The sequence below is a fragment of the Leptodactylus fuscus genome, chromosome 2 (assembly GCF_031893055.1).
Source record: "Leptodactylus fuscus isolate aLepFus1 chromosome 2, aLepFus1.hap2, whole genome shotgun sequence".
Lineage (NCBI taxonomy): Eukaryota > Metazoa > Chordata > Amphibia > Anura > Leptodactylidae > Leptodactylus > Leptodactylus fuscus.
The window spans coordinates 271,822,040-271,850,037 of NC_134266.1; the positions used below are offsets into that span (position 1 = coordinate 271,822,040).

The 27,998-nt window shown below is 41.2% G+C and overlaps 1 protein-coding gene across 1 annotated transcript in view; it reads left to right on the forward strand.

The window, feature by feature from the left end:
• WNT11 (Wnt family member 11) overlaps positions 1 to 27,998 on the forward strand; it is a 61,783-nt gene that overhangs the window by 18,711 nt on the left and 15,074 nt on the right. The window contains exons 3-5 of the mRNA XM_075266266.1: positions 8,403 to 8,638; positions 22,021 to 22,298; positions 22,582 to 22,874. Coding sequence (XP_075122367.1) covers positions 8,403 to 8,638; positions 22,021 to 22,298; positions 22,582 to 22,874 — 807 coding nt within the window. The remainder of the gene's footprint in view (positions 1 to 8,402; positions 8,639 to 22,020; positions 22,299 to 22,581; positions 22,875 to 27,998) is intronic.

Below are 27,998 nucleotides of genomic sequence, written 5' to 3' on the forward strand. Positions count from 1 at the left end.
TGGCATAACAGTGGCAGTATTATTTCTGCAGTATATAGTGGCAAATTTTTTTTTCAGTGTTTGAGCATTGTAAATGAATAGGAGCCACGGAAGGCCAAAATATAGGACAGGAATAGGACCCATCCTCTCTGATGCGGCCTGAACTGTCGGCCCACACACGGGACCATGGAAATCATGGTGGTGTGTACGGGCCCATAGAGAAGAATGGGTCAGTGTCTTCTCCACACCACCGTGACCTTCTCTGCAACCGGCCTAAGTCATATGTTCCTTCCTGACATCTGAAAATTGCTGGAAATTATTTACTAAAAATTTTCTTTACAAAATGTAGGAATTTTTTGAAAAAAAAAAAAAAAAATTAAACTCAGGTTCCGGTCCAAAAGCTGGGTTGCCGCGACTGAAAGCCGGTGCACTGCAGCGGCATCCAGTCGTGCGCTCCACTCCGAATTAGGCCCAATGACTAGTCCGGAGGAGGGAGTGTCTTCAGGCTGAACCACGAGGCAACTCAGCTTGAAGAATGAGCCGGAAGAAACGATTTCAGTGGGAGCCGTCTTTTTGGTCAGGCGGATACGGCCTCAAAATCCTGACCAAAAATCTCCGTGTCAACTTACACTAAAACCTCTCTTGCCATCTTCTTCTTTTTTTTTTTTTTTTTTTGTTTAACATTTTTTATTAATGCCATCTTCATTCTTGACAGGTTTGACATAGACTGAGACAGATTGCTAAGGATTTAGTGGGGAAAAAAAACCAAAATTTCAAAAAAAATTTCCTTAAAAAAATAGAATTTTTTTGTTATTTATTTCTTTTTTTTAAATTGTATAGTTTTTGAAAAAAAAAATGTCAAACTGCAGCATTGCAAAACTTCTCACTTGCCATCTTGGCAACTGTGATCAAGACAATGCTGAATGACTTAATACTAGAGATGAGCGAGTAGTACTCGATCGAGTAGGTGTTCGATCGAATACTACGGTATTCGAAATACTCGCACTCGATCGAGTACCACTCGCTGTTCGAAGTTAAGATTCGATGCAGAACCAGCGTTGATTGGCAGAATGCTATACAGTCGGCCAACCAACGCTGGTTCTTCTCCTACCTTTAGAAGTCTTCTCCGTGCAGCTTCCCCGCGGTGTCTTCCGGCTCTGCATTTACTCTGTCAGGCATCGGGCCTGGGCAGAGCCGACTGCGCATGTCCGCTTGTAGTGCGGGCATGCGCAGTCGGCTCTGCCTAGGCCCGATACCTAGCAGAGTGAATTCAGAGCCGGAAGAGGACGCAGGGAAGCTGCACGGAGAAGAATCCAGCCCGACCCTCACTCATGGACTTGGTAAGTATAATTTGATCGAATGTTGCCTACCCTTGAAACGAGCATTTCCCCCCATAGACTATAATAGGGTTCGAAACCCGTTCGAACAGTCGAACAGTGTGCGGCTGTTCGAATCGGATTTCGAACCTCGAACATTTTAGTGTTCACTCATCTCTACTTAATACTTAAGTGAACCCTATTTGCCTCCCTGCTGTAAAATTTTTAGTAATAATGTTGGAATTTTTGAAAAAAAATTTTTCTTCAATTTTAGAAAAAAAATAAATGTTTTTGATCTTATTTCCCATTCCAAACATCTTTGCCTTCTTGCTGGAAATTTTTTTTATAAAAATGTAGTATTTTTTTAATTTTTGAATTTTTTTTCTATATTTTTATTTTTTTAAAGTGTCATCGATCCTACGTCCCCATCAATCGGCCCTGCAAAACTTTCCACTCCGCGCCTTCCTTCATGACATCTGAGATCTAAACAGCTGTGGATCTCTTAATATTTAAGTGTGGAAACCCCCCTGGTTGGAAAATTTTTGTAAAAAAAAATTGTGAAAATTTTCTGAAATTTTTTAAATTATTTTTAGAAATAATAATAAAAAAATATCAGTTATCGATCTTGTATAGCACTCAGTGTTGTTAGGAAAGATCTTTCCACATTGTTGCAGAGCGGAGATACTTTTCTTCGTACCCTCGGGGGAGGGGAGGGAGTGTAGTATTGTTGGTCGGATGATGTTATTTGTGAGCCTCTCAATAGACACAAAAGAAACTTCATTCTGAGGGAGGAATTCAGCTGTGGAGAAGCATTAAACAGAATGATACGGGCGATCAACTCCGCACAAAGCCGCCCCGCCGCTGCATTGTCGGCCCGCCGTACAGACAAATGTTACGGTTTTGAAAACATTGGCGGCGAACAATTGGGCATCACTCATGCACCTAATTATTGGAACGTATCTTGGAAAGAGAGAAGGGGGAAAAAAAAAACTTTTTCCATCTTTGCTTGTAATTTACGTGGTCTTGTTCGACACATCGGCACGGTTATGGTTGTCTTTACACGTTTTCATAAAGGATCTTGTTCTGGAATTCGCTGTTATTCTCGCCGCCCGCCTTAAGCCGGCGCACACAGTTTATGAAAGGGCGGCTAATGATATTTGCCGAGCCGTCGCATGGAAAACCTGGCAGCAATTAATTAACTTGACAGGCAAATGGCGCGCCGTGTAACAGATGATGTAGCAGAGCTGAGTGCGTCAGCCAGAAGCAGCTGTAAATCAATCTGTTCTCGGGTAAGAGGGCAGATGCGGGGGAATCCAAGTCCTGGGGGTTGCGTGACCGGTAGAGTCGGCGGGATACAATCTCCGTACCCTGGGCAGAGCTGAAGGGTTGGTCAATGATGTCTTAATACTGGACGTGGATTTGTTAGAAAGCAGCTGCGAGGAAATCAACTTCCCCGCAGCTGCTTTATAACCAATCCATGTCCATTTGCATAAATGGAACAATTTGGTTAAGGCTACACAAAAAGTTGCAGCAACATCGTGAAACGCTACGCGACAGACTCCAGTCTGTTGGACTTGGGATCCGAGCTTCTGCAATTGTCGCCTCCACCGATGCATTATGTGGAATGTTACAATGCAACACCATCAACATTCGATGCCACATTTTGTCACCTGGTACCCCTGATTTCCACCACATGGATCGCTCGCAACTCCTTCAAAAATGTTATCGAATGGAGTCACATTTGGAGGGCGAATGGAGTTTCATTTTGAGGATAGTGAAACTGTGACTTTTAGTCGCAAGAAGATCAAACATATTCCCCGCTGCTGCTTTATAACAAATCTATGTCCATTTGCATAAATTGAACAATTTGCTACACAAAAAGTTGCAAAAACATTGTGAAGTAGCATGCGGCTGCCTAGGGGTGAACCTGCCCCTTTCGCCGCCCGAGGCGAACTACAGAAAGTCCCCCCCCCTTCCCCTGCCGGGAGGAGGGGGCGGAGCGGGGGCATGGCTGAGCGGAGGGGGCGTGGCGAATTGAAGGCGGCAGGGCTTAGCGCCGTTCGCCGGCAGAGAGCAGGCACGGAGAGGGCCTACTCTCTGCCTGAGCATGAAGGGAGGCTGCTGGAGCAGCGCTGCTCCAGTGGTCTCCCCAAACCACCGCTCGGTGCTAAGCCAGTCCAGGACAGCTTGTCCTGGACTGGCTTAGGTTAGCAAAAATGCCGCCCTCCCTGGGGCCCTGGCATAGCGCCGCCTGAAGCAGTCGCTTCAGGTCGCCTCATGGGAGGTGCGGCGCTGCGGCTGCCACGTGACAGACTCCGAAACTGTTGGACTCGGGATCCAATCTTCTGCAATTGCATTATGTGGAATCAAGATACATCAACATTCAATGCCACATTTTGTCACCTGGTACCCCCGATTTCCATCACATGGATCGCTCACAACTCCTTTCGAAAATGTTAGCGGATGGAGTCACATTTGGAGGGCGAATGGAGTTTCATTTGGAGGGTAGTGAGACTGTGACATTGTTAGATCTTCTTGTGACTAGCAGTCATGGTACCCCATGAAATGGCACACGAATATTAGTGAAAAAGTCACGGGTCACTGGCGATACATGGTCACGTGCCAGGAGTCTTGGTCAAAGTCACCGTGTAGCCCTAGCCTTTGCAACTTTTTGTCACCCCACCTATATTACCTTGTAGCCTTAGGCTATTAGATATATATTGACCAAATATACCATTGGCTTACAACTTTTTGAAGTCACTTTTTGCATCACGACCCCCTTCTATTAACCATAGCGAGTGATAACAAGGAGCAGCTATTTGGAGGACCCCGCTGTCCAATGGAACCAGTGGAGGATCCAGTGTGATGGTTCTTCTCATGCAAAAGTTGAAAGGGTTACCCAAACTGGATGACCCATTAAAGCCCTTTTAAAGGGTCATCTCCTGCCAGGAACCCCTATGAAGAGGAGTGTTAGAGCCCAGTAGGTCCCGGCAGTCTCTTTAACTTGCTGGGATGTAGTCGGTTTGCCAAAAATACTAGTATGACCGTAAGATGGTGAGTTATGCCGAATAACAAGCTCAGCTCTGCTACATCCGGCCTATGAGGGGTTAATGGCCTTGGTTAGTGACTAGCATGTGAGGCGGTGATGATAGATGAAAGTTTTGATTAGATTGCTATGTGAAGTATGAGCCGTAGCCAGATGTACTCTTCTCGCACTCTTCTCGCACTCACACCTGTTCTATACTGGCTGGAAATGAATTCTTAGATTCAATTTCATGATCTGGAAAGGTTCCCGCACGGGGTCGCGGTAAAGCAAGATCAGTCCTGGTCCTAAGTCTTAACCCTTTCCAGGATCGAAATCTAAGAAAATGAACCTTGGTTGGCAACATTGGTGGTCCTCGAGATAGGTCTACGTCATGGTCCATTAGGCTTCCCAAAATACATACAGAGGAGGTCAGATCTGCTCAACTGGAAGTCTCCAAAAACTCCAACAAAAAATCCCAGATCAGATTGGTTAAAGACTCTCCATCCAGTTGGACATCACCTTTACCTACGTGATTGGAGATTGTTTGGAACGCTTCGGCTCAGTACCAGCATGGGTTACTTCCGTTTTCCTCCTTCGAGTAGACTAGACTTTTCTTCACATTGGGCGTTATGTTTTTGTAACTTTTCCTCTCTGGCATTGCTTTGAATATTTTTGATAAGGAACCGATCTCTGATCTCCTTTCCTTAGACTATAAGGCTGGATAGGCAACTGGAAACCTCCAAAGACCTCGACAAAGTGATCCTGAATTAAATTGGTAGAAGACACTTGGACAAGTTCACCCGCATGACTAGAGATACTTACCAGGATGTGGGGCCCTTGAGTTGATGACCACAGTCAAATATTTACCTCTCAGTCCATCTACTATACTGGAAATTTCCAAAAATTTGGGTGTTATGTCTTGGTAGCTTGTTCATTTTGGAATTGCTATGAATGTTTGACAAAGAAGGGAACTCTGATCTCCTGGTCTCCTTCCTCAGACTCCAAGCCTATTTGACAATGATGTGATCTCTGGTCTCGTGATCTTCTTTCTCAGAATACAAGATGGTGCTATGAGATTAGCAAATGGAAACCTCCAAAAAACCCAACAAAGAGATCCCGGATTAAATTGATAGAAGATTCTATCTATTTGGGCAAATTCCACCTGATAACTACTGACCCTATGGACAACCTAGTAGGATGTGGGGTTCTTGGGGTGACGACCTAGTGTTAGAGATGTCTCTCCCTCCATCTCCCATGGACAACCTAGTAGAATGTGGGGTTCTTAGGGTGACGGCCTAATCTTAGATATGTCTCTCTCTCCATCTCCCATGGACAACCTAGTAGGATATGGGGTTCTTGGGGTGACGGCCTAGTGTTAGAAATGTCTCTCTCTTCATCTCCCATGGACAACCTAGTAGGATGTGGGGTTCTTGGGGTGGAGAGAGAGACATCTCTAACACTAGGCTGTCACCCCAAGAACCCCACATCCTACTAGATTGTCCATGGGAGATGTCTCTCTCCATCTCCCATGAACAACCTAGTAGGATGTGGGGTTCTTGGGGTGATGGCCTAGTGTTAGAGATGTCTCTCTCTCCATCTCCCATGGACAACCTAGTAGGAGGTGGGGTTCTTGGGGTGATGGCCTAGTCTTAGAGATGTTTCTCCCTCCATCTGGTGTACTAGACATCTCCTGTTTTGTCTTCTTAACTGGAAACCTCCATGGGTCCCAACATGAAGATCCCTCCACTTGAGGATGTTCATCTATATGAGTAGGAACCCTATGGACAACATAATAGTATATGAAGATTTTAAGTTGAGAACCATTGTGGAATATACTGTATGTCTCTCAAACTATGGCTCTCAAATTAGTCTATCAGAACGTTCCTCACGCTGGGTATTTGATCTTCTTAACTTCTCCAGTCTGTTATTGGTGTCAATCTTTGTAACAAGGATGTGATCTGTGGTCTCCTTCCTCAGACTACAAGATGGCGTTCTTAGATGTGGTGTTGACCCAACTGGATGACCCATCTAGTGTTTCCTTGGAATCCTCATATTTGGTATTCCGACTTCTTCACTTGTCCACTCTGTCTGTTATGAATCTTATTGACCAGAAAGTGATCTCTGATCTCCCGGTCTCCTTCCGGGACTTACCGTTCTTTATTGACGTCGTTGAGGAGGAAGGTCCTAGTAGGGCCTTACCAAAATATTCCCTATCTCTGATCTCCTGGTCTCCTTCCTCAGACTAAAAGCCTGTGTAGTGACATGGGTATGCTCCCTACATGACCCTCCATCTTCTCCTCTTGCCCTCATTGACACACCCTTTTTCTTTCACATCAGCAGATGGCGACAAAGAGCACAATAAGAGTCTCCTCCTCCAAGGGGCAAAAATAACCCCAAATCTGATCATCTTAAGGCGTGTGGCAACAACTTTGACATGATTTTATTCTACCTTCTAGGTCAGATAACTTTCCTGCATCACTCCTGCTCGTATCTCACGTAACCGGAGTTGCCCTTTAATAGTGAAGTGTTGGGCGTCCATCCATCTTCTGGAAAGAATGGCAAATGTTCCGTCTCGGAATGAGCGACATCTCTCGTATCTTCTTACAAAACACTGCGACTCTTGAAACCGAACGCCCTAAGAGGTTTCACAGATAGGTGCACAGTAATGACCTGATGAAGGAGTATGATCCATGGGAAAGCGTCGCCTTTGTTCTCATGAAAGGCCGGCGACACCCGATACCCGCCACCTTGACGTGTGAATGGATAGGTGAGGCCTAGTCTATCTAAATATATCGCCCACATCCATCTCAGGAGATCGTGCTGCGGCCTGGACCCGGCTTCAAAGCCTAAGACCCTGATAATGATTCCTAAGGAACAGGTGGACGGGGCAGATACCATCGCCTGCTGTGCGTCGCCTGCTCAAGTGTTTTGATCCCAGATTATCAGGGCATCTCGGAAGGTGGTTTTTCTTAAGATTCCGTTCCCGGAGCCCTCAAAGATCAGATGTGGAGGTTGCGTTGCTTGCTGATGATTATCTAGCACTCGACTGTCTGGGTGGGGCCTGTAGGGATGTTCATCCTGAGCTTCCTGCTTCATGGATAGGACTAAGAAGTTGTTCATACTTAGGTTGTTCCTGATGTTAGTGATGTAGCTGAGCACTGCATGAAACAAAGTGTTATACAGCAGGCAGAGTAGTATCAACATGACTGCTGCAGAACCTCATAACATACACCTCAGCTGCTGCAGAACCTCATAATACACACCTCAGCTGCTGCAGAACCTCATAATACACAGCTCAGCTGCTGCAGAACATCATAATACACACCTCAGCTGCTGCAGAACCTCATAATACACACCTCAGCTGCTGCAGAACATCATAATACACAGCTCAGCTGCTGCAGAACATCATAATACACACCTCAGCTGCTGCAGAACATCATAATACACACCTCAGCTGCTGCAGAACATCATAATACACACCTCAGCTGCTGCAGAACCTCATAATACACACCTCAGCTGCTGCAGAACATCATAATACACACCTCAGCTGCTGCAGAACATCATAATACACACCGCAGCTGCTGCAGAACCTCATAATACACACCTCAGCTGCTGCAGAACATCATAATACACACCTCAGCTGCTGCAGAACATCATAATACACACCTCAGCTGCTGCAGAACATCATAATACACACCTCAGCTGCTGCAGAACATCATAATACACACCTCAGCTGCTGCAGAACCTCATAATACACACCTCAGCTGTTGCAGAGACTTATAATACACACCTCAGCTGCTGCAGAACCTCATAATCCACACCTCAGCTGCTGCAGAACATCATAATGCACACCTCAGCTGCTGCAGAACCTCATAATACACACCTCAGCTGCTGCAGAGCCTTATAATACACACCTCAGCTGCTGCAGAGCCTTATAATATATATCCTGACTGTTGCAGAACATCATAATACACACCGCAGCTGCTGCAGAGCCTTATAATATATATCCCGACTGCTGCAGAGTCTCAGTTGTTTGATGTGCTGAGCTAATAATGGACATGCCATGTGTTCTTCTCCTGCAGAGCATTGTCTAAGACTTCTGCCTCCTTGGCCTTGAACCAGACTCAGCACTGTAAGCAGTTGGACGGCCTGGTCTCCTCTCAGATGCAACTCTGCCGCACCAACTTGGAACTAATGCAGACAATCATCCAGGCAGCCAAAGAAGTCAAGAAAACCTGCATCAAAGCCTTCTCAGATATGAGGTGGAACTGTTCGTCCATCGAGCTGGCACCAAACTTCAGTCAGGATTTGGAAAGAGGTAAGATCATTCCGTAACACAAAGCTCGCACATTTCATAACATCTAAATGCATTTTATGACAGATCTCACAGTATACACAACATATCTTGAGCTCTATGCCCAAAGAAGCAGCTCCCTCTCCCCCTTTCACAGCAGGAAGTCCCAGCATGATCTCACATGCCAGTCAGTAGACCGGCCACATGTAACCAGACCCCTGTTTTTTTGTGTAGATGAAGAATCTCAGCAGTAGTCACCACCTCCCACACCCCGCAGGCTTCAGGAGGAGTATATAGTCAGCAAATTCTTCTGTACTGCGGAGGGAAGACGTGGTCGTGATTGATGGGAGTTTCTGCTCTCAATTTTGTGTTGTTTTTGGCAGAACACAAAAGGTGCCATCTTGGTCTTGGACTGTCTGATGTGGTGGTCTTTGGTCTGTGCCTCTCCATTGCCTAACCACAGACTGTTAGGGCCTGGTAGGAGCTGTATATAGAGACCACTAATCTAAGGTGTCGCATTGGCCCACCAAGGTACAAGAGGATCTTCTGGTGGGCCCAAGCTCTAACACAATAATGGACACCTAAATTTGAAGGACACCATGGTTTATACCCTAGGGGTTGGTGGTAGGTGAGCTCGCAACATTTGGTCAGCCCGAGGAACCTCAGACATGGCTAGACATGGTTATAGACTCAGTTGGAGACTATGGTTTGGGCAGTACCCAGCAGATGATCATGCTCCCATTCTACTTATTAGGGGCCTAGTAACCCAAACACTACTGATCTCATCACCCAGCTGTCACTCATTATTATTATTATTGTTATTATTTATTATTGTTTATTTATATAGCACCATTACTTCCATAGTGCTGTACATTATTATATTAATCCCATGGTGCTCTGTACATTATTATATTAATCCCATGGTGCTGTACATTATTATATTAATCCCATAGTGCTGGACATTATTATATTAATCCTATAGTCCTGTACATTATTATATTAATCCCATGGTGCTGTACATTATTATATTACTCCCATGGTGCTGGACATTATTATATTAATCCCATAGTGCTGGACATTATTATATTAATCCCATAGTCCTGTACATTATTATATTAATCCCATGGTGCTCTGTACATTATTATATTAATCCCATGGTGCTCTGTACACTATCATATTAATTCCATGGTGCTGTACATTATTATATTACTCCCATGGTGCTGTACATTATTATATTAATCCCATGGTGCTGTACATTATTATATTACTCCCATGGTGCTGTACATTATTATATTAATCCCATGGTGCTCTGTACATTATTATATTAATCCCATGGTGCTGTACATTATTATATTAATCCCATGGTGCTGTACATTATTATATTAATCCCATGGTGCTGTACATTATTATATTACTCCCATGGTGCTGTACATTATTATATTAATCCCATGGTGCTGTACATTATTATATTACTTCCATAGTGATGTACATTATTATATTAATTCCATGGTGCTGTACATTATAATATTAATTCCATGGTGCTGTACATTATTATATTAATTCCATGGTGCTGTACATTATTATATTAATCCCATGGTGCTCTGTACATTATTATATTACTCCCATGGTGCTGTACATTATTATATTACTCCCATGGTGCTGTACATTATTATATTAATTCCATGGTGCTCTGTACATTATTATATTAATCCCATAGTGCTGGACATTATTATATTAATCCTATAGTCCTGTACATTATTATATTAATCCCATGGTGCTGTACATTATTATATTACTCCCATGGTGCTGGACATTATTATATTAATCCCATAGTGCTGGACATTATTATATTAATCCCATAGTCCTGTACATTATTATATTAATCCCATGGTGCTGTACATTATTATATTAATCCCATGGTGCTGTACATTATTATATTACTCCCATGGTGCTGTACATTATTATATTAATCCCATGGTGCTCTGTACATTATTATATTAATCCCATGGTGCTCTGTACACTATCATATTAATTCCATGGTGCTGTACATTATTATATTACTCCCATGGTGCTGTACATTATTATATTAATCCCATGGTGCTCTGTACATTATTATATTAATCCCATGGTGCTGTACATTATTATATTAATCCCATGGTGCTGTACATTATTATATTAATCCCATGGTGCTGTACATTATTATATTACTCCCATGGTGCTGTACATTATTATATTAATCCCATGGTGCTGTACATTATTATATTACTTCCATAGTGATGTACATTATTATATTAATTCCATGGTGCTGTACATTATAATATTAATTCCATGGTGCTGTACATTATTATATTAATCCCATGGTGCTCTGTACATTATTATATTACTCCCATGGTGCTGTACATTATTATATTACTCCCATGGTGCTGTACATTATTATATTAATTCCATGGTGCTCTGTACATTATTATATTAATCCCATGGTGCTCTGTACATTATTATATTAATCCCATGGTGCTGTACATTATTATATTAATTCCACGGTGCTGTACATTATTATATTACTCCCATGGTGCTGTACACTATTACATTACTCCCATGGTGTTGTACATTATTATATTATTCCCATGGTGCTCTGTACATTATTATATAAATTCCATGGTGCTCTGTACATTATTATATTAATCCCATGGTGTTGTACATTATTATATTATTCCCATGGTGCTGTACATTATTATATTAATTCCATGGTGCTGTACATTATTATATTAATCCCATGGTGCTGTACATTATTATATTAATCCCATGGTGCTCTGTACATTATTATATTAATCCCATGGTGTTGTACATTATTATATTATTCCCATGGTGTTCTGTACATTATTATATAAATTCCATGGTGCTGTACATTATTATATTAATTCCACGGTGCTGTACATTATTATATTAATCCCATAGTGCTGTACATTATTATATTAATCCCATGGTGTTGTACATTATTATATTATTCCCATGGTGCTGTACATTATTATATTAATTCCATGGTGCTGTACATTATTATATTACTCCCATGGTGTTGTACATTATTATATTAATCCCATGGTGCTGTACATTATTATATTAATCCCATGGTGCTGTACATTATTATATTAATCCCATGGTGTTGTACATTATTATATTAATCCCATGGTGCTGTACATTATTATATTAATCCCATGGTGTTGTACATTATTATATTAATCCCATGGTGCTGTACATTATTATATTAATTCCATGGTGCTGTACATTATTATATTAATTCCACGGTGCTGTACATTATTATATTAATCCCATGGTGCTGTACATTATTATATTAATCCCATGGTGTTGTACATTATTATATTAATCCCATGGTGCTGTACATTATTATATTATTCCCATGGTGCTGTACATTATTATATTAATTCCACGGTGCTGTACATTATTATATTACTCCCATGGTGCTGTACACTATTACATTACTCCCATGGTGTTGTACATTATTATATTAATCCCATGGTGTTGTACATTATTATATTAATCCCATGGTGCTCTGTACATTATTATATTAATTCCATGGTGCTGTACATTATTATATTACTTCCATAGTGCTGTACATTATTATTAGAGTTGAGCGAATTGAAATGAATGGAAGCACCTGGTGCTTCCGGTTTGACGGCAGCCGGCCGCTTAACCCCCCGCGTGCCGGCTGCGTGCATTGATTTCAATGCGTGCGTGCTGTTCGGATCGGCTGATCCGAACAGTACTCGCTCAACTCTAATTATTATATTAATTCCATGGTGCTGTACATTATTATATTACTCCCATGGTGCTGTACATTATTATATTAATCCCATGGTGCTCTGTACATTATTATATAAATTCCATGGTGCTCTGTACATTATTATATTAATCCCATGGTGCTGTACATTATTATATTAATCTCATGGTGCTGTACATTATTATATTAATCCCATGGTGCTCTGTACATTATTATATTAATCCCATGGTGCTGTACATTATTATATTAATCCCATTAATCCCATGGTGCTGTACATTATTATATTAATCCCATGGTGCTTTACATTTGGGGGTTACATACAATACACAGAATATACAGGTAGATATAATACTAACAGTGACCGACTGGCACAGTGGGGTAGAGGGCCCTGCCCGCGAGGGCTTACTGTCTATGAGGGAAGGGGGTAGAGACAGAAGGAGAGGGGGAGACTGTACAGATGGGGGTGCGGTGATAGTGTTATTGGGGGGTGTAGGTCTTCCTGAATAGGGGAGTCTTCAGGACCTTCTTGTGATTGTGGGGATCAGTCTTATGTGTCTTGGTAAGGAGTTCCAGAGTATGGGGGATGCACGGGAGAAGTCTTGGAGACGGTTGTGTGAGGAGCGGATGAGAGCAGAGCGGAGTAGGAGGTCGTTGGAGGATCTGAGGTTACGTGTGGGCAGGTAGCGGGAGATGAGGTCAGAGATATATGGAGGGGACAGGTTGTGGATAAGGTCGGAAATATATGGAGGGGCCAGGTGAGGTCAGAGATATATGGAGGGGACAGGGTGTGGATGGCTTTGTATGTTAGCGTTAGTAGCTTGAACTCAATTCGCTGGGCTATAGGTAGCCAGTGGAGGGACTGGCAGAGGGCAGCAGCCGATGAAGATCGGGGGGTGAGGTGGATTAAGCGAGCAGCACAGTTTAAGGTGGACTAGAGGGGGGCGAGGGTGTTTGCTGGGAGTCCATAGAGAAGGGTATTGCAGTAGTCTAAGCGGGAGATTATGAGGGCCTGGACGAGCATCTTAGTGGTTTTAGGGATGAGGAAGGAGCGGATTCGATGGATGTTCTTGAGCTGGAGGCGGCAGGAGGTGTTGAGGGTTTGAACGTGTGACTTGAAGGATAGGTCAGAGTCCAGGGTTACCCCAAGGCATCGGGCCTGTGGGACAGGGGTAAGTGGGGTTCCGTTAACTTTGATAGATGGGTCAGGTGGTGGGGCCATACAGGATGGGCTGAAGATGATGAACTCTGTTTTCTCCATATTGAGTTTGAGAAAGCGGGAGGAGAGGAAGGAGGCTACGGCCGCTAGACAATCTGGAACTCTGGCCAGCAGGGAGGTCATGTCTGGTCCAGAGATGTAGATTTGGGTGTCATCGGCATAGCAATGGTATTGGAAACCATGAGATTCTATGAGTTGGCCCAGGCCAAGGGTGTAGATGGAGAACAGGAGGGGTCCTAGGACGGAGCCCTGGGGGACACCTATAGAGAGAGGGCGAGGTGAGGAGGTGGTGTGGGAGACGCTGAATGTGCGGTCGGTGAGGTATGAGGAGATCCAGGAATGGGCCAGGTCTGAGATACCAAGGGATGAGAGAATTTCTAACAAGAGGGAGTGGTCAACTGTGTCAAAGGCAGAAGAGAGGTCAAGGAGGAGGAGGACAGAGTAATGGCGCTTGGCTTTGGCGGTTAGAAGGTCATTAGTGACTTTTGTTAGGGCAGTTTCAGTGGAGTGCCGGGGTCTGAAGCCTGACTGAAGTCTGTCAAAGAGCAGGTTGGACTAAAGATAGGAGGAGAGTTCAGTGACCTCACAACGTAGGGAGCAATGAAGACCATATTTCCAACCCTTCTGTTTTGGCCTCCTGGATGCCTAACCAAGGATAATGGTAGACCAACCTCCCTTCCTGATCACTGAGATGTTCCTGTATCTCCCAGACCCTTGAATGGACCAGACTACCAATGTGCTCAGCCATAGCTCCTAACAGAGTGCCCATACATAGGATCAATGTCGGACTGGCCCACTAGACTACTAGAGGATCCTCCAGTGGGCCCAGGATCTAACACAATAGTGGTCCAGTAGAAGACACCTAAATTAAAGGGCAGTATGGTTCATCTTCCAGTGGTGGTTGGAGCTGGGCCCCAATAGTTATATATGGTTGGCCCCAGGAACCTCCATCCAACACTACATAAGAGAGGGAAACTAGGGTTTGGTCAACTATTCTAGCAATTGCTTGGGGTTCTTTGGATTGGCACAGAGGTGCAAGTCCAATCTTCTGGGCCCTCTTACAATTTGTAACAGAGCCCTCATCTACCATGGGCCACACCACTCCCTATTGAGCAATGGCTCATATATCTAGAATATAGTAGAAACCATGGCCTCCCATCAATAATACCCCCAGGGGACAAGTGCCCTGCACCATGTTCAACACATCAAGTCAACAAGTCAAATGAGCTCTGAATAGGAACACAGAATCGTGTCTTCAGAATAAGAGGACAGCCATGTAGACATCTCTGATTTGGCAACAAGCAAATACTCCCATCAGTCACAATCAGTGACGGTCTATGAATGCGACCCAGGACACCAACAGTGGAGGTAAATTTTTTATCATTGAAACACTTGAAAAACTTCATCCATGCTCAGATTTCTCACGAAACACCATTTAGATTTTTTTTTTTAATTTTTTCAAAAATATCCCAAAAAAAATTCAAAAATGTTTGAAAGATTTTTCATTAGACAAAGTACACAAAGCACGAATGTCTGTGCAAATATACTGATAAATCCCTAGTGCAAACCATTATCATGCCGTGTAGGGGGAGTAAAATAAAAAAAAAAATAGGCCACTGTTTTTGGAAAATTTTGGCTGACGTCAAGTAAAATCTAAAAACATACCTAAAAATACTGAGACATTTCATATAAATATCTTATACAGGTGTTTCTTATTATACCTCTTTTAAAATTAAAAAATATAGTTTAATCCTTAGGAAATTTTTGAAAATACAATTTCTAAATCTAACATGAGTTTAAAGGGATCCTATCATTTAAACTGAATTTTTTCTGCCTATCACATAGGAATATCCTCAAGAAAGGCTATTCTTCTCCTACCTTTAGATGTCTTCTCTGGGCCACCGTTAGGTAGAAATGCCGGTTTTCGTCGGTATGCAAATGAGTTCTCAAATGAGGCATCCCCAATGCTGCCAGAGAACTTTCCAGTGATGCCTCCATCTTCTTCAGGAATGGGGTCTTCTTCGCGTCTTCAAACTTCTAGGCCTCGGGCAAAACTGATTGCAAGACTACAAGAAAATGGCCACTTAAAATACTGTGTAAGTGGCCATTTTCCTGTGGCTGCGGGCATGCCCGAGGCCTAGAAGTTTGAAGCCAGCGCCGGAAGAAGACGTGAAGAAGACTCCGTTCCTGAAGAAGATGGACTGGAAAGTTCTCTGGCAGCATTGGCGATGTCTCCAGTGCTGTTTGAGCACCAAGGACCGCCCCCAGTGCTGCGAGAGGACTCATTTGTGTACCGATGAAAATCAGTATTGTTACAGAACGGTGGCGCGGAGACGACATCTAAAGGTAGGAGAAGAACAGCCTTTCTTAAGGCTATTCCTATGTGATAGGCAGACAAAAATTCGGTTTAAATGACAGGATCCCTTTAACACAGTGTTTTTTTTTTTCTTTTTCTTATAATCAAAGCCTAGTCTGAATGATGTCAGAGGAATAATGTACATAAAGACAAAACGGGGGACAACATAGGCATCAAAACAATTTCCTTTCTTATTAAAAATTTAAAAAAAACTTAAAAAGTTTTGAAAAAAATTCAACCAAAAATTTCTTAAACCGTAGTAATCGCTTATATTTTTGGATTTTTAATAGCTACGGGAATAGATAATTGAGTCGTGATACAAGGACTCAGAAAGGGATCAGAGTAAAGACATTGAGAGTATCGGGTCGCTCGGTGCTTGTTTTGGGTACATAGACCTTGGCGTGAACTCTCAACCCTGTGTAGGGAGCGCACACAAACCAACCAGAGGGTGCATAAAAGAAAACGGGCGATGAAGGGAGGAATGTGGGCGGCCAGAGGGGAAAGGTCAAATAAAAAAAGAATAGAAATAATGGGATGGAGGTGAATATCCATCATGGCACGTTTTTTGTTTTCTTTATTTTTTGTCTTCTTTGTTTTCTGTGGTGTTTTTTGGTTTTCCATCAGGATGTGACTGTCTCTTGTGGTTTGTTTGTGTTTGTTTGTTTATGTGCCTGTGGATAATGAATGGAATAGAGAAAAAAATAGGAAAAACAGAACGACGGTTATATAGAAACTCAAACCCAAAAATCAGGACCATTATAGATTCAACAACCTCATTGACACTTATAGGGATCTATCAAGTATTAACTAGAGTCCTGAGACTTACTGTAAGTCTTCTGTAACCTGTCAGGTACAGGGAAAGCTGAGTTATCAACAGTTAGAAGTGAGTAAAGCTTTTCTAGGTTACTGAAGAGCAAATACATGTCAGACATGCAGCGATATAAAAGGGCGTAAAATATACTACAGAGAGTGAGAAGGCTTGTGCTGATGGAACGATAGGATATACACAATGTAACGCAACCTTCTGCACAAGATGAACATGAGGATTTCCAAGGACATCTTTAATCTCACCAGATGCATTTACGTAACACAGAATACTGTCCTTGGTGCACAACAGCATATCTCATCACAACCAACTATGGGAGCCTTACTATAATACTGCCCCTATGTACAAGAATATAACTACTATAATACTACCTCCTATGTACAAGAATATAACTACTATAATACTACTCCTATGTACAAGAATATAACTACTATAATACTGCTACTATGTACAAGAATATAACTACTATAATACTACTCCTATGTACAAGAATATAACTACTATAATACTACTCCTATGTACAAGAATATAACTACTATAATACTACTCCTATGTACAAGAATATAACTACTATAATACTACTCCTATGTACAAGAATATAACTACTATAATACTACCTCCTATGTACAAGAATATAACTACTATAATACTGCTCCTATGTACAAGAATATAACTGCTATAATACTACTCATATGTACAAGAATATAACTACTATAATACTACCCCTATGTACAAGAATATAACTGCTATAATACTACCTCCTATGTACAAGAATATAACTACTATAATACTACTCCTATGTACAAGAATATAACTACTATAATACTACTCCTATGTACAAGAATATAACTACTATAATACTACTCCTATGTACAAGAATATAACTACTATAATACTACTCCTATGTACAAGAATATAACTACTATAATACTACCTCCTATGTACAAGAATATAACTACTATAATACTGCTCCTATGTACAAGAATATAACTGCTATAATACTACTCATATGTACAAGAATATAACTACTATAATACTACCCCTATGTACAAGAATATAACTGCTATAATACTACTCCTATGTACAAGAATATAACTGCTATAATACTACCCCTATGTACAAGAATATAACTGCTATAATACTGCCCCCTATGTACAAGAATATAACTACTATAATACTACTCCTATGTACAAGAATATAACTACTATAATACTGCTCCTATGTACAAGAATATAACTACTATAATACTACTCCTATGTACAAGAATATAACTACTATAATACTGCTCCTATGTACAAGAATATAACTACTATAATACTACTCCTATGTACAAGAATATAACTACTATAATACTGCTATGTACAAGAATATTACTACTATAATACTACTCCTATGTACAAGAATATAACTACTATAATACTACTCCTATGTACAAGAATATAACTACTATAATACTGCTCCTATGTACAAGAATATAACTACTATAATACTGCTCCTATGTACAAGAATATAACTACTATAATACTACTCCTATGTACAAGAATATAACTACTATAATACTGCTCCTATGTACAAGTATATAACTACTATAATACTACTCCTATGTACAAGAATATAACTACTATAATACTGCCCTTATATACAATAATATATCTGATATTGGGAACATTTTTCTTTTTCTCTTCTCTCTTCTTGTCCCGGTTATATACAGACATATATTTATAGCTTAGATGAATACTAGTCCTTGCTGTGACCGTATATTTTTAGCCAGTGTTGTGCAGATGAGTGTGACATACTTCAGGTGGAGTATGGACGGTGAAGGTCTCAGAAGTGAGGCCAGACTGTAAATCTCCTGGACATTGGTCAGATGACTCTCACAGTGAGGGGCAATGAGTGGTGTAGATGAGAGCAGTGGCACAGGGACAAAAGATTCTGAGGATTCCTCCAGACTCCTGAGGTTTATAGCCTGGATATAGGAGACACTTCTCATGGACTCTCAGTTAATGTGTAACCGAATTATCTGTGTTGCGGCTTCCTTAGTTCTGTTCTGTAGTTCTCCAGACTTTGGTTGTCAGGGTCTGCAGGAGTTCAGGAAGCCCCTGGTCTACAGCTTAATGACCTTGGAGCCATAAGTCACAGGCGAGACCTCAGTGGAGTCTATAATATTTTGTATTCCACTTTCTTCCAGAGCTGTATTCATAATTCTGCTGTTTACTCTTAGATTGCTGTGGCCCCATTTTGAATATTGGGGGGAGGAGGGGATTGTAGAGTTAAAACATGTTCTCGTTCATGGATGGTTTTATTCATAGTAATAGATGTGACCAAAATGACAAATTTTAAGAAAAATTGCATAAACATAAAGAATTTTTTTTAGAAATGTTGATTGTAGTCGGTACAGAATTTTGTAAATAAGTTTGATTTTAAGGAAATCAATAGGGTTAAGCCGATCTTGAGATTTCAGGATTGATTTCAAAATCTGATTTCTGATCACTTTCCAGCCGATCGCGATCATGAAATTTGCTCGATCGCTGATCGGAATCCGATCTTTTCCGATCCCAATCGCTGAACCGTAGTCAATGCTTCTCTATTAGAGATGAGCGAGTAGTGTTCGATTGAGTAGGTGTTCGAGTAGGTGTTCGCGCAGTCGGCTCTGCCTAGGCCGGATGCCTAGGCAGAATGAATTCCACCCGGAAGAAGACGCGGGGACCCTGCGCCGGGAGAAGACTTCAAGCAGAATCCAGCCCGACCGTCACTCGTGGACTTGGTATGATTTTATCGAATTTTGCGTACCCCTGAAACGAGCATTTCCCCCCATAGACTATAATGGGGTTCGAAATCCGTTCGAACAGTCGAACAGTGAGCGGCTGTTCGAATCGGATTTCGAACCTTGGACATTTTAGTGTTCGCTCATCTCTATGGGAAAAGTCACTTTTAGAGTTGAGCCAATCTTAAAATTTCAAAATCCGATTTCTGATCATTTTCCAGCCGATCGCGATCGTGAAATTTCCTCAATCGCTGATCGGAATCCCATCTTTTCCAATCCCGATCGCTCAACCCTAGTCAATGCTTTTTTTCTATTTTTTTTGGAAAAGTCACTTTTAGGGTTGAGCCGATCTTAAAATTTCAAAATCCAATTTCCGATCATTTTCCAGCCGATCACGATCGTGAAATTTGCTCAATCGCCGATCGGAATCCGATCTTTTCCGATCCCGATTGCTCAACCCTAGAAATCCATTTTCTTAAAAATTGTGCGGTTTCTAAAAATTGGTGTCAGAGTCCTGGAAGTTATTCCAAATTTCTTTTTAATTTTGTCTTGCGTCACAGTTTACAAGATTCAACAAATTCATTGTAATTTTTTGAAATAATTTTTTAAATTATAACAAATTTTAATTTTTACATTTCACAATTCTATCTTCTAATTTTTTTTTTTTGTAAAACCCCAAATATTTTACCCCTTTTCATTTAATATCGACCAATTTGTTTCATGGTGTTTTTGTTAACCTTTGGGTTTAAGGAATTTTTTGAAATTGAATTTGCGGTCTTTGTGTAATTACGATGTTACAATTTAGGGAGAACCCAATAAAATGGAGGCTTTTTTCTAACTTTCTATCCTCATCAAGCCTCAGGAAATTCGGTGTAATATTAGCCATCGCAAAGTCATGGACCATGGAGATCCATGAAGGGTTGGGGGAACTCCTCTTGGGGTGAGAAAGCTGCTCTTCATTAGTATTAGCGAGTCGGCTTTCTGACGATGAGGGTTTGTGTTATTCTTTTTCATTATGTGGTTTACAGAAGCCAAACACCGGCAGGAAATGACAACTTTCCTAGACCGAGTACAGAAATATTCGGCACCTCAATTTTCGCGAGCGGCGTTAATAATCTGAGAGTTACTTGTAGAGTCAGACGATGAAAATGACCGATAGAATAACACGCTTGATGTTCTTTTCCGCATTTTTTGGGTCCATTAACTGTGATTAAGTTGGTCGTGAAGTGGTTTGGTTACAACATGACTAAAGCAATGTTGGTTTTTGTGATATTCCTTGAGGCTGAGTACATAGAAGTTTTAAGGTTTTTGTAAAGCCTGGTGAAATTACAAATTTTTTTTCTTTTTTTTTTTTAAATTTTCCAAAAATTTTCAGTCTGGATGAATAATCTAAATAAAAATTAAATCTTTGGGTATGGATGTACTTGATGTTATCTTTTGAATTGGTTCTTTACCCAAACATGTACATCTTTGGGTCCTAGGAAAAGGGAACCTATGGCCCATGGATGATATCCATGTGGTGTTCATGCCATTCATTTCATGATGTGAGCCCAGGCCAGAAAATGGTGGGAATAGGACCTGTTCTGAATTCAGCCCTTCGACTCATGGCCCCTATAAGTAAAAGAATGGTTCGGTGTGCTAGCCATTGCAAACACACTGGCAAAGCCAATGTTCAAGTGCCTGACGCCTTAAGACGAACATGTAGTGGTCCCAACCCACTAATTTTGGTGGGCTTGGATGCCGAGTCCATGTTACTGAGAACCTCCTGGCTCTCACCAGACATCTAAAGAGCTCAAACATATTAAATTTCACCATATCTGATCCTTTGTGCCTGTTGACGGTAAAGGGTTTGTCCCACTATATTCCCATATCCCTATCTACAGACCAGTGGCTAAGTGTTGGATTGGAGGAGATTCAAATTCTTACACCCCACAGATCTTGGGAACGGGGGTTCTCAATGGAGAGACGGATATGCATATCTGTTGTGCCTCAACCTATTGGTCTACTGGAGGCAGAAGAACCATGGAGGCAAGTAGCTGTCAGTCGATAACTATCTCGTGTAGGGTTGGCCATGGCCCAAAAAAGAGTTGTATGGAGCCATAACATGGTGCCCATAGACTTGTCCGGTTCTACACTGTACCTGTGTATTACAGTAAGTTCTTTAATATAGAAAATTTTGGAGTTTCAACAAGAGAATCTGACCGTAAGACTTTGAGTTATATTGTGTCACACTGAGTTCCACATGGAAAAAATTTTAGCAACTTTTTGTAAAAAGTTTAGATTCGGTACTTGGAGCAAAATATTGACGTAATCCATTCCACTCTCCAAGTAGTCACACTAATCCTTCACTTTGGCAGAATTACTAGTTGTGGTTTGTGCAAATTTTTGCTATGTACAAGGATTTTCTCAAAAACATTACATTGACCAGATTGTGTTTTTGTGTTATAGGGACAAGAGAGTCGGCTTTTGTCTACGCTCTTTCTGCCGCTACCATAAGCCATACGATTGCGAGGGCTTGTACAGTCGGGGATCTACCAGGTTGTTCTTGTGGACCCATACCTGGGGAGGCACTGGACCAAGGTTCTCGATGGGGAGGATGTGCTGACAATGTCAATTATGGTCTTCTGATGGGCTCCAAGTTCTCTGATGCCCCAATGAAGATGAAGAAGGCGGGATCTCAAGCCAATAAATTAATGCACCTCCATAACAGCGAAGTGGGGAGACAGGTGAGTGGGTACTACAGTCAGGATCAAAGGAATTTTTGCTTACGTCCATCAATTTTTGAGTGGTTCAAGTCAAAAAATGTCCACTCATCCATGTCATATGTTTTTGAAGATGAGCAATATGTCTTCTGTAAGCTAAATTTTTTGTTAGGTACATTCTTTTGTGTTTAGGGAGATGCTGAGTGGGTTTTTCAACTTTTTTGTGATGGTCCCACAATATTGGTAGTTTCTATTTGTGTCTACCTAAATTTTGAGTTGTGATATTTACCACAATTTTTGATTTTAGGTGTTGAAATCCTCCTTGGAGCTGAAATGTAAATGTCATGGAGTTTCGGGGTCCTGTTCTATTAAGACCTGTTGGAAAGGTTTACTGGAACTTCGAGAGATCGCCTTGGATCTTAAAACCAAGTATCTATCAGCAACAAAAGTAGTTCATCGACCAATGGGGACGCGGAAACAGCTGGTGCCAAAGGATCTGGACATTCGGCCGGTACGGGAAACGGAACTAATATATCTTCAAAGCTCTCCGGATTATTGTCTAAAGAATGAAAAGTTAGGATCTCATGGAACGCAAGACCGGTGAGTTTGGATTCAGACAAAAGCAAAAGTTTTGTGTGCCCTTATGTCCTTCTAACACTGTATTGGTGGGCGCCATGTTTTTCATTATGGGGAAGAACAGGCAACTTAGGAATGCATAGACAACCTATGAGTAGCCTTTACTGTTGCCACCACTCCAATAGGACAGCCGAAGACAGTAATTGCACAAACGTGGGCCATTTAGTGGCCATCAAAAACAAATTTGTCCATTTTGATGACCATCTACGTGGCATCCGTTTTTCATGGATCTACATGGCCTATGAAAAATGGTTGTCCAAACAAGATGTCCCATGGCCCCATTTTACAATGTTTTGTGAATAGTGCCTTAGGTTGGTTTGAGCTACATGAGTATTGAGTGGCTTTTGGATGATGGACAATGGAGAACCCATTTCATGGGCCAGCCTGGTGACTCTGAATGGCAGCCATGACTTTATAGTCCTATATGTCTTCTGAAAGGATTGAATGGGAAAATTTTGGACATTTTCAGGCAAAAATTTTCAAAATGTCCACTACATGGCCATTTTTCACTGTTGTTGGATAGAGTCTAAGGTTGGTACGAGCTACGCTGGTGATGACTGGATGAGACCCAATGGGTCAAAGTTGCGTTATAGAAAATCTTACCTTATTGGCCCAATTCATAGGCTAATATGGGCAGGTATAGACAACATTTGGTTGAGCGCTTTTGGATGGGGAAAACAATCGAGAACCCAGTACATGAAGGTTACATTGTAGCAAATCCTAAATTTTTGGGCCATTTCGTAGCCCAATGTGTTGAATTTACCGTAGGTGAAACTTTCGTCGACAATTCTATATAGACTCTGAATGTCATCTATGAATTTATAGACCTCTGAAAGATTCAAGTGGATAAAATTTTTGAATTTTTGCAAAAAAATGTTCAACCTTTTTAAAATTTCAAATTTTTTTTTTCAAAAAATAAAATTTTTCAAACATTTCAAAACCAATTTAGCGAATGAACACAAGTAAGACAATTCACCGTGCGACACAATTTATCATTTCTAGACTACAATAAAATTTGGTAAATCTTTCCCCAAAAAGAATTTTATTTTTTGTCAACCTTGGAAAGAAACCTAAAAAATATTCCCAGCAAATCTGCAAATATCACATGAGATGCCATTCTGGCTCCATTCCTGCTACTTCAAAGCATGCAGCAATTATTTTTTACGTATGATTTCATACTCAAACCCCCCCCCCCCCCAAAAAAAAAAGAGTCAAATATCCACAATTTTGGTCAATCGTTGTTCTAAATTCACGTAAAGTATTTTAATTGTATGAAATGGCAAAAAATTGGATGTGACAGACGGAGCGACTTATCCTGCTTCTATAAAAACTGTTTTGTGTGTGAGTCAAGGTATAGACGGAATTTTTTCTGCCGTCTGCACCTCCCAGTTGTGTCTCCCGTAATCCCCGCACATGATTTGTGTCTACATATTATGATAATGAAAGGTTTTACCAACTGTTGAAAGCCGTAGATTCACAGCCCCGGTGACTCACAACTGCATCAACCGGCTTGTGCTACATATACAGGAAAAAAAGTCCAGTTTTGGGAAAAAGGGGCCTTTATTGGAAGTGAAGCAGAATCATCGAGTCCTGAGATTTATATGGTATGGGGTGGGGGGGGGGGAGGGGAGGAGACCCTGGACCTGAGGGTTATAAAAGTCACAATGTATACAAAGAGAAATGTGTAGGTGACGCTCCAGTGGGCTGAGATATGAAACTTGTTGGCTGAGGGATTTTATGGGAACAATTGACAACAATAATCTTCCTTCCGGCACCAGTATCGCTCCTGTTTGCCTTGGGTTAAGGTGCTGTGTCTACCTCTGACCACTGTTATAGAGCATATATACATTCTGCACGTTTAACGATTATACCTATAAAGTTTTATATAGTTATAATCTACACAAAAAGTGACTCACTTGGTAAATACAAAATATCACTTATCTCATACTTATCTGAAGTTATAAGGCTGTAAATCAATATCAGTACAAGATAAAGAATATATAGTACTTACAAGGTGACTCCAGAGCTGCACTCACTATTCTGCTGGTGCAGTCACTGTGTACATACATTACATTACTTATCCTGTAATATACTCCAGAGCTTCGCTCACTATTCTGCTGGTACAGTCACTGTGTACATACATTACATTACTTATCCTGTATTATACTCCAGAGCTGCACTCACTATTCTGCTGGTGCAGTCACTGTGTACATACATTACATTACTTATCCTGTATTATACCCCAGAGCTGCGCTCACTATTCTGCTGGTACAGTCACTGTGTACATACATTACATTACGTATCCTGTATTATACTCCAGAGCAGCGCTCACTATTCTGCTGGTACAGTCACTGTGTACATACATTACATTACTTATCCTGTATTATAATCCATAGCTGCACTCACTATTCTGCTGGTACAGTCACTGTGTACATACATTACATTACTTATCCTGTATTATACTCCAGAGCTGCACTCACTATTCTGCTGGAGCAGTCACTGTGTACATACATTACATTACTTATCCTGTATTATACTCCAGAGCTGCGCTCACTATTCTGCTGGTACAGTCCCTGTGTACATACATTACATTACTTATCCTGTATTATACTCCAGAGCTGCGCTCACTATTCTGCTGGTGCAGTCACTGTGTACATACATTACATTACGTATCCTGTATTATACTCCAGAGCTGCGCTCACTATTCTGCTGGTACAGTCACTGTGTACATACATTACATTACTTATCCTGTATTATACTGCAGAGCTGCGCTCACTATTCTGCTGGTACAGTCACTGTGTACATACATTACATTACTTATCCTGTATTATACTCCAGAGCTGCGCTCACTATTCTGCTGGTACAGTCACTATGTACATACATTACATTACATTACCTATCCTGTATTATACTCCAGAGCTGCACTCACTATTCTGCTGGTGCAGTCACTGTGTACATACATTACATTACTTATCCTGTATTATACTGAAGAGCTGCGCTGACTATTCTGCTGGTACAGTCACTGTGTACATACAATACATTACTTATCCTGTATTATACTCCAGAGCTGCGCTCACTATTCTGCTGGTACAGTCACTGTGTACATACATTACATTACTTATCCTGTATTATACTCCAGAGCTGCGCTCACTATTCTGCTGGTACAGTCACTGTGTACATACATTACATTACTTATCCTGTATTATACTCCAGAGCTGCACTCACTATTCTGCTGGTACAGTCACTGTGTACATACATTACATTACTTATCCTGTATTATACTCCAGAGCTGCGCTCACTATTCTGCTGGTACAGTCACTGTGTACATACATTACATTACTTATCCTGTATTATACTCCAGAGCTGCACTCACTATTCTGCTGGTACAGTCACTGTGTACATACATTACATTACTTATCCTGTATTATACTCCAGAGCTGCACTCACTATTCTGCTGGAGCAGTCACTGTGTACATACATTACATTACTTATCCTGTATTATACTCCAGAGCTGCGCTCACTATTCTGCTGGTACAGTCCCTGTGTACATACATTACATTACTTATCCTGTATTATACTCCAGAGCTGCGCTCACTATTCTGCTGGTGCAGTCACTGTGTACATACATTACATTACGTTTCCTGTATTATACTGCAGAGCTGCGCTCACTATTCTGCTGGTACAGTCACTGTGTACATACATTACATTACTTATCCTGTATTATACTCCAGAGCTGTGCTCACTATTCTGCTGGTGCAGTCACTGTGTACATACAATACATTACTTATCCTGTATTATACTCCAGAGCTGTGCTCACTATTCTGCTGGTACAGTCACTGTGTACATACAATACATTACTTATCCTGTATTATACTCCAGAGCTGCGCTGACTATTCTGCTGGTACAGTCACTGTGTACATACAATACATTACTTATCCTGTATTATACTCCAGAGCTGCGCTCACTATTCTGCTGGTACAGTCACTGTGTACATACATTACATTACTTATCCTGTATTATACTCCAGAGCTGCGCTCACTATTCTGCTGGTACAGTCACTGTGTACATACATTACATTACTTATCCTGTATTATACTCCAGAGCTGCACTCACTATTCTGCTGGTACAGTCACTGTGTACATACATTACATTACTTATCTTGTATTATACTCCAGAGCTGCACTCACTATTCTGCTGGTACAGTCACTGTGTACATACATTACATTACTTATCCTGTATTATACTCCAGAGCTGCACTCACTATTCTGCTGGAGCAGTCACTGTGTACATACATTACATTACGTTTCCTGTATTATACTGCAGAGCTGCACTCACTATTCTGCTGGTACAGTCACTGTGTACATACATTACATTACTTATCCTGTATTATACTCCAGAGCTGCACTCACTATTCTGCTGGAGCAGTCACTGTGTACATACATTACATTACGTTTCCTGTATTATACTCCAGAGCTGCACTCACTATTCTGCTGGTACAGTCACTGTGTACATACATTACATTACTTATCCTGTATTATACTCCAGAGCTGCGCTCACTATTCTGCTGGTGCAGTCACTGTGTACATACATTACATTACGTTTCCTGTATTATACTGCAGAGCTGCGCTCACTATTCTGCTGGTACAGTCACTGTGTACATACATTACATTACTTATCCTGTATTATACTCCAGAGCTGTGCTCACTATTCTGCTGGTGCAGTCACTGTGTACATACAATACATTACTTATCCTGTATTATACTCCAGAGCTGTGCTCACTATTCTGCTGGTACAGTCACTGTGTACATACAATACATTACTTATCCTGTATTATACTCCAGAGCTGCGCTGACTATTCTGCTGGTACAGTCACTGTGTACATACAATACATTACTTATCCTGTATTATACTCCAGAGCTGCGCTCACTATTCTGCTGGTACAGTCACTGTGTACATACATTACATTACTTATCCTGTATTATACTCCAGAGCTGCGCTCACTATTCTGCTGGTACAGTCACTGTGTACATACATTACATTACTTATCCTGTATTATACTCCAGAGCTGCACTCACTATTCTGCTGGTA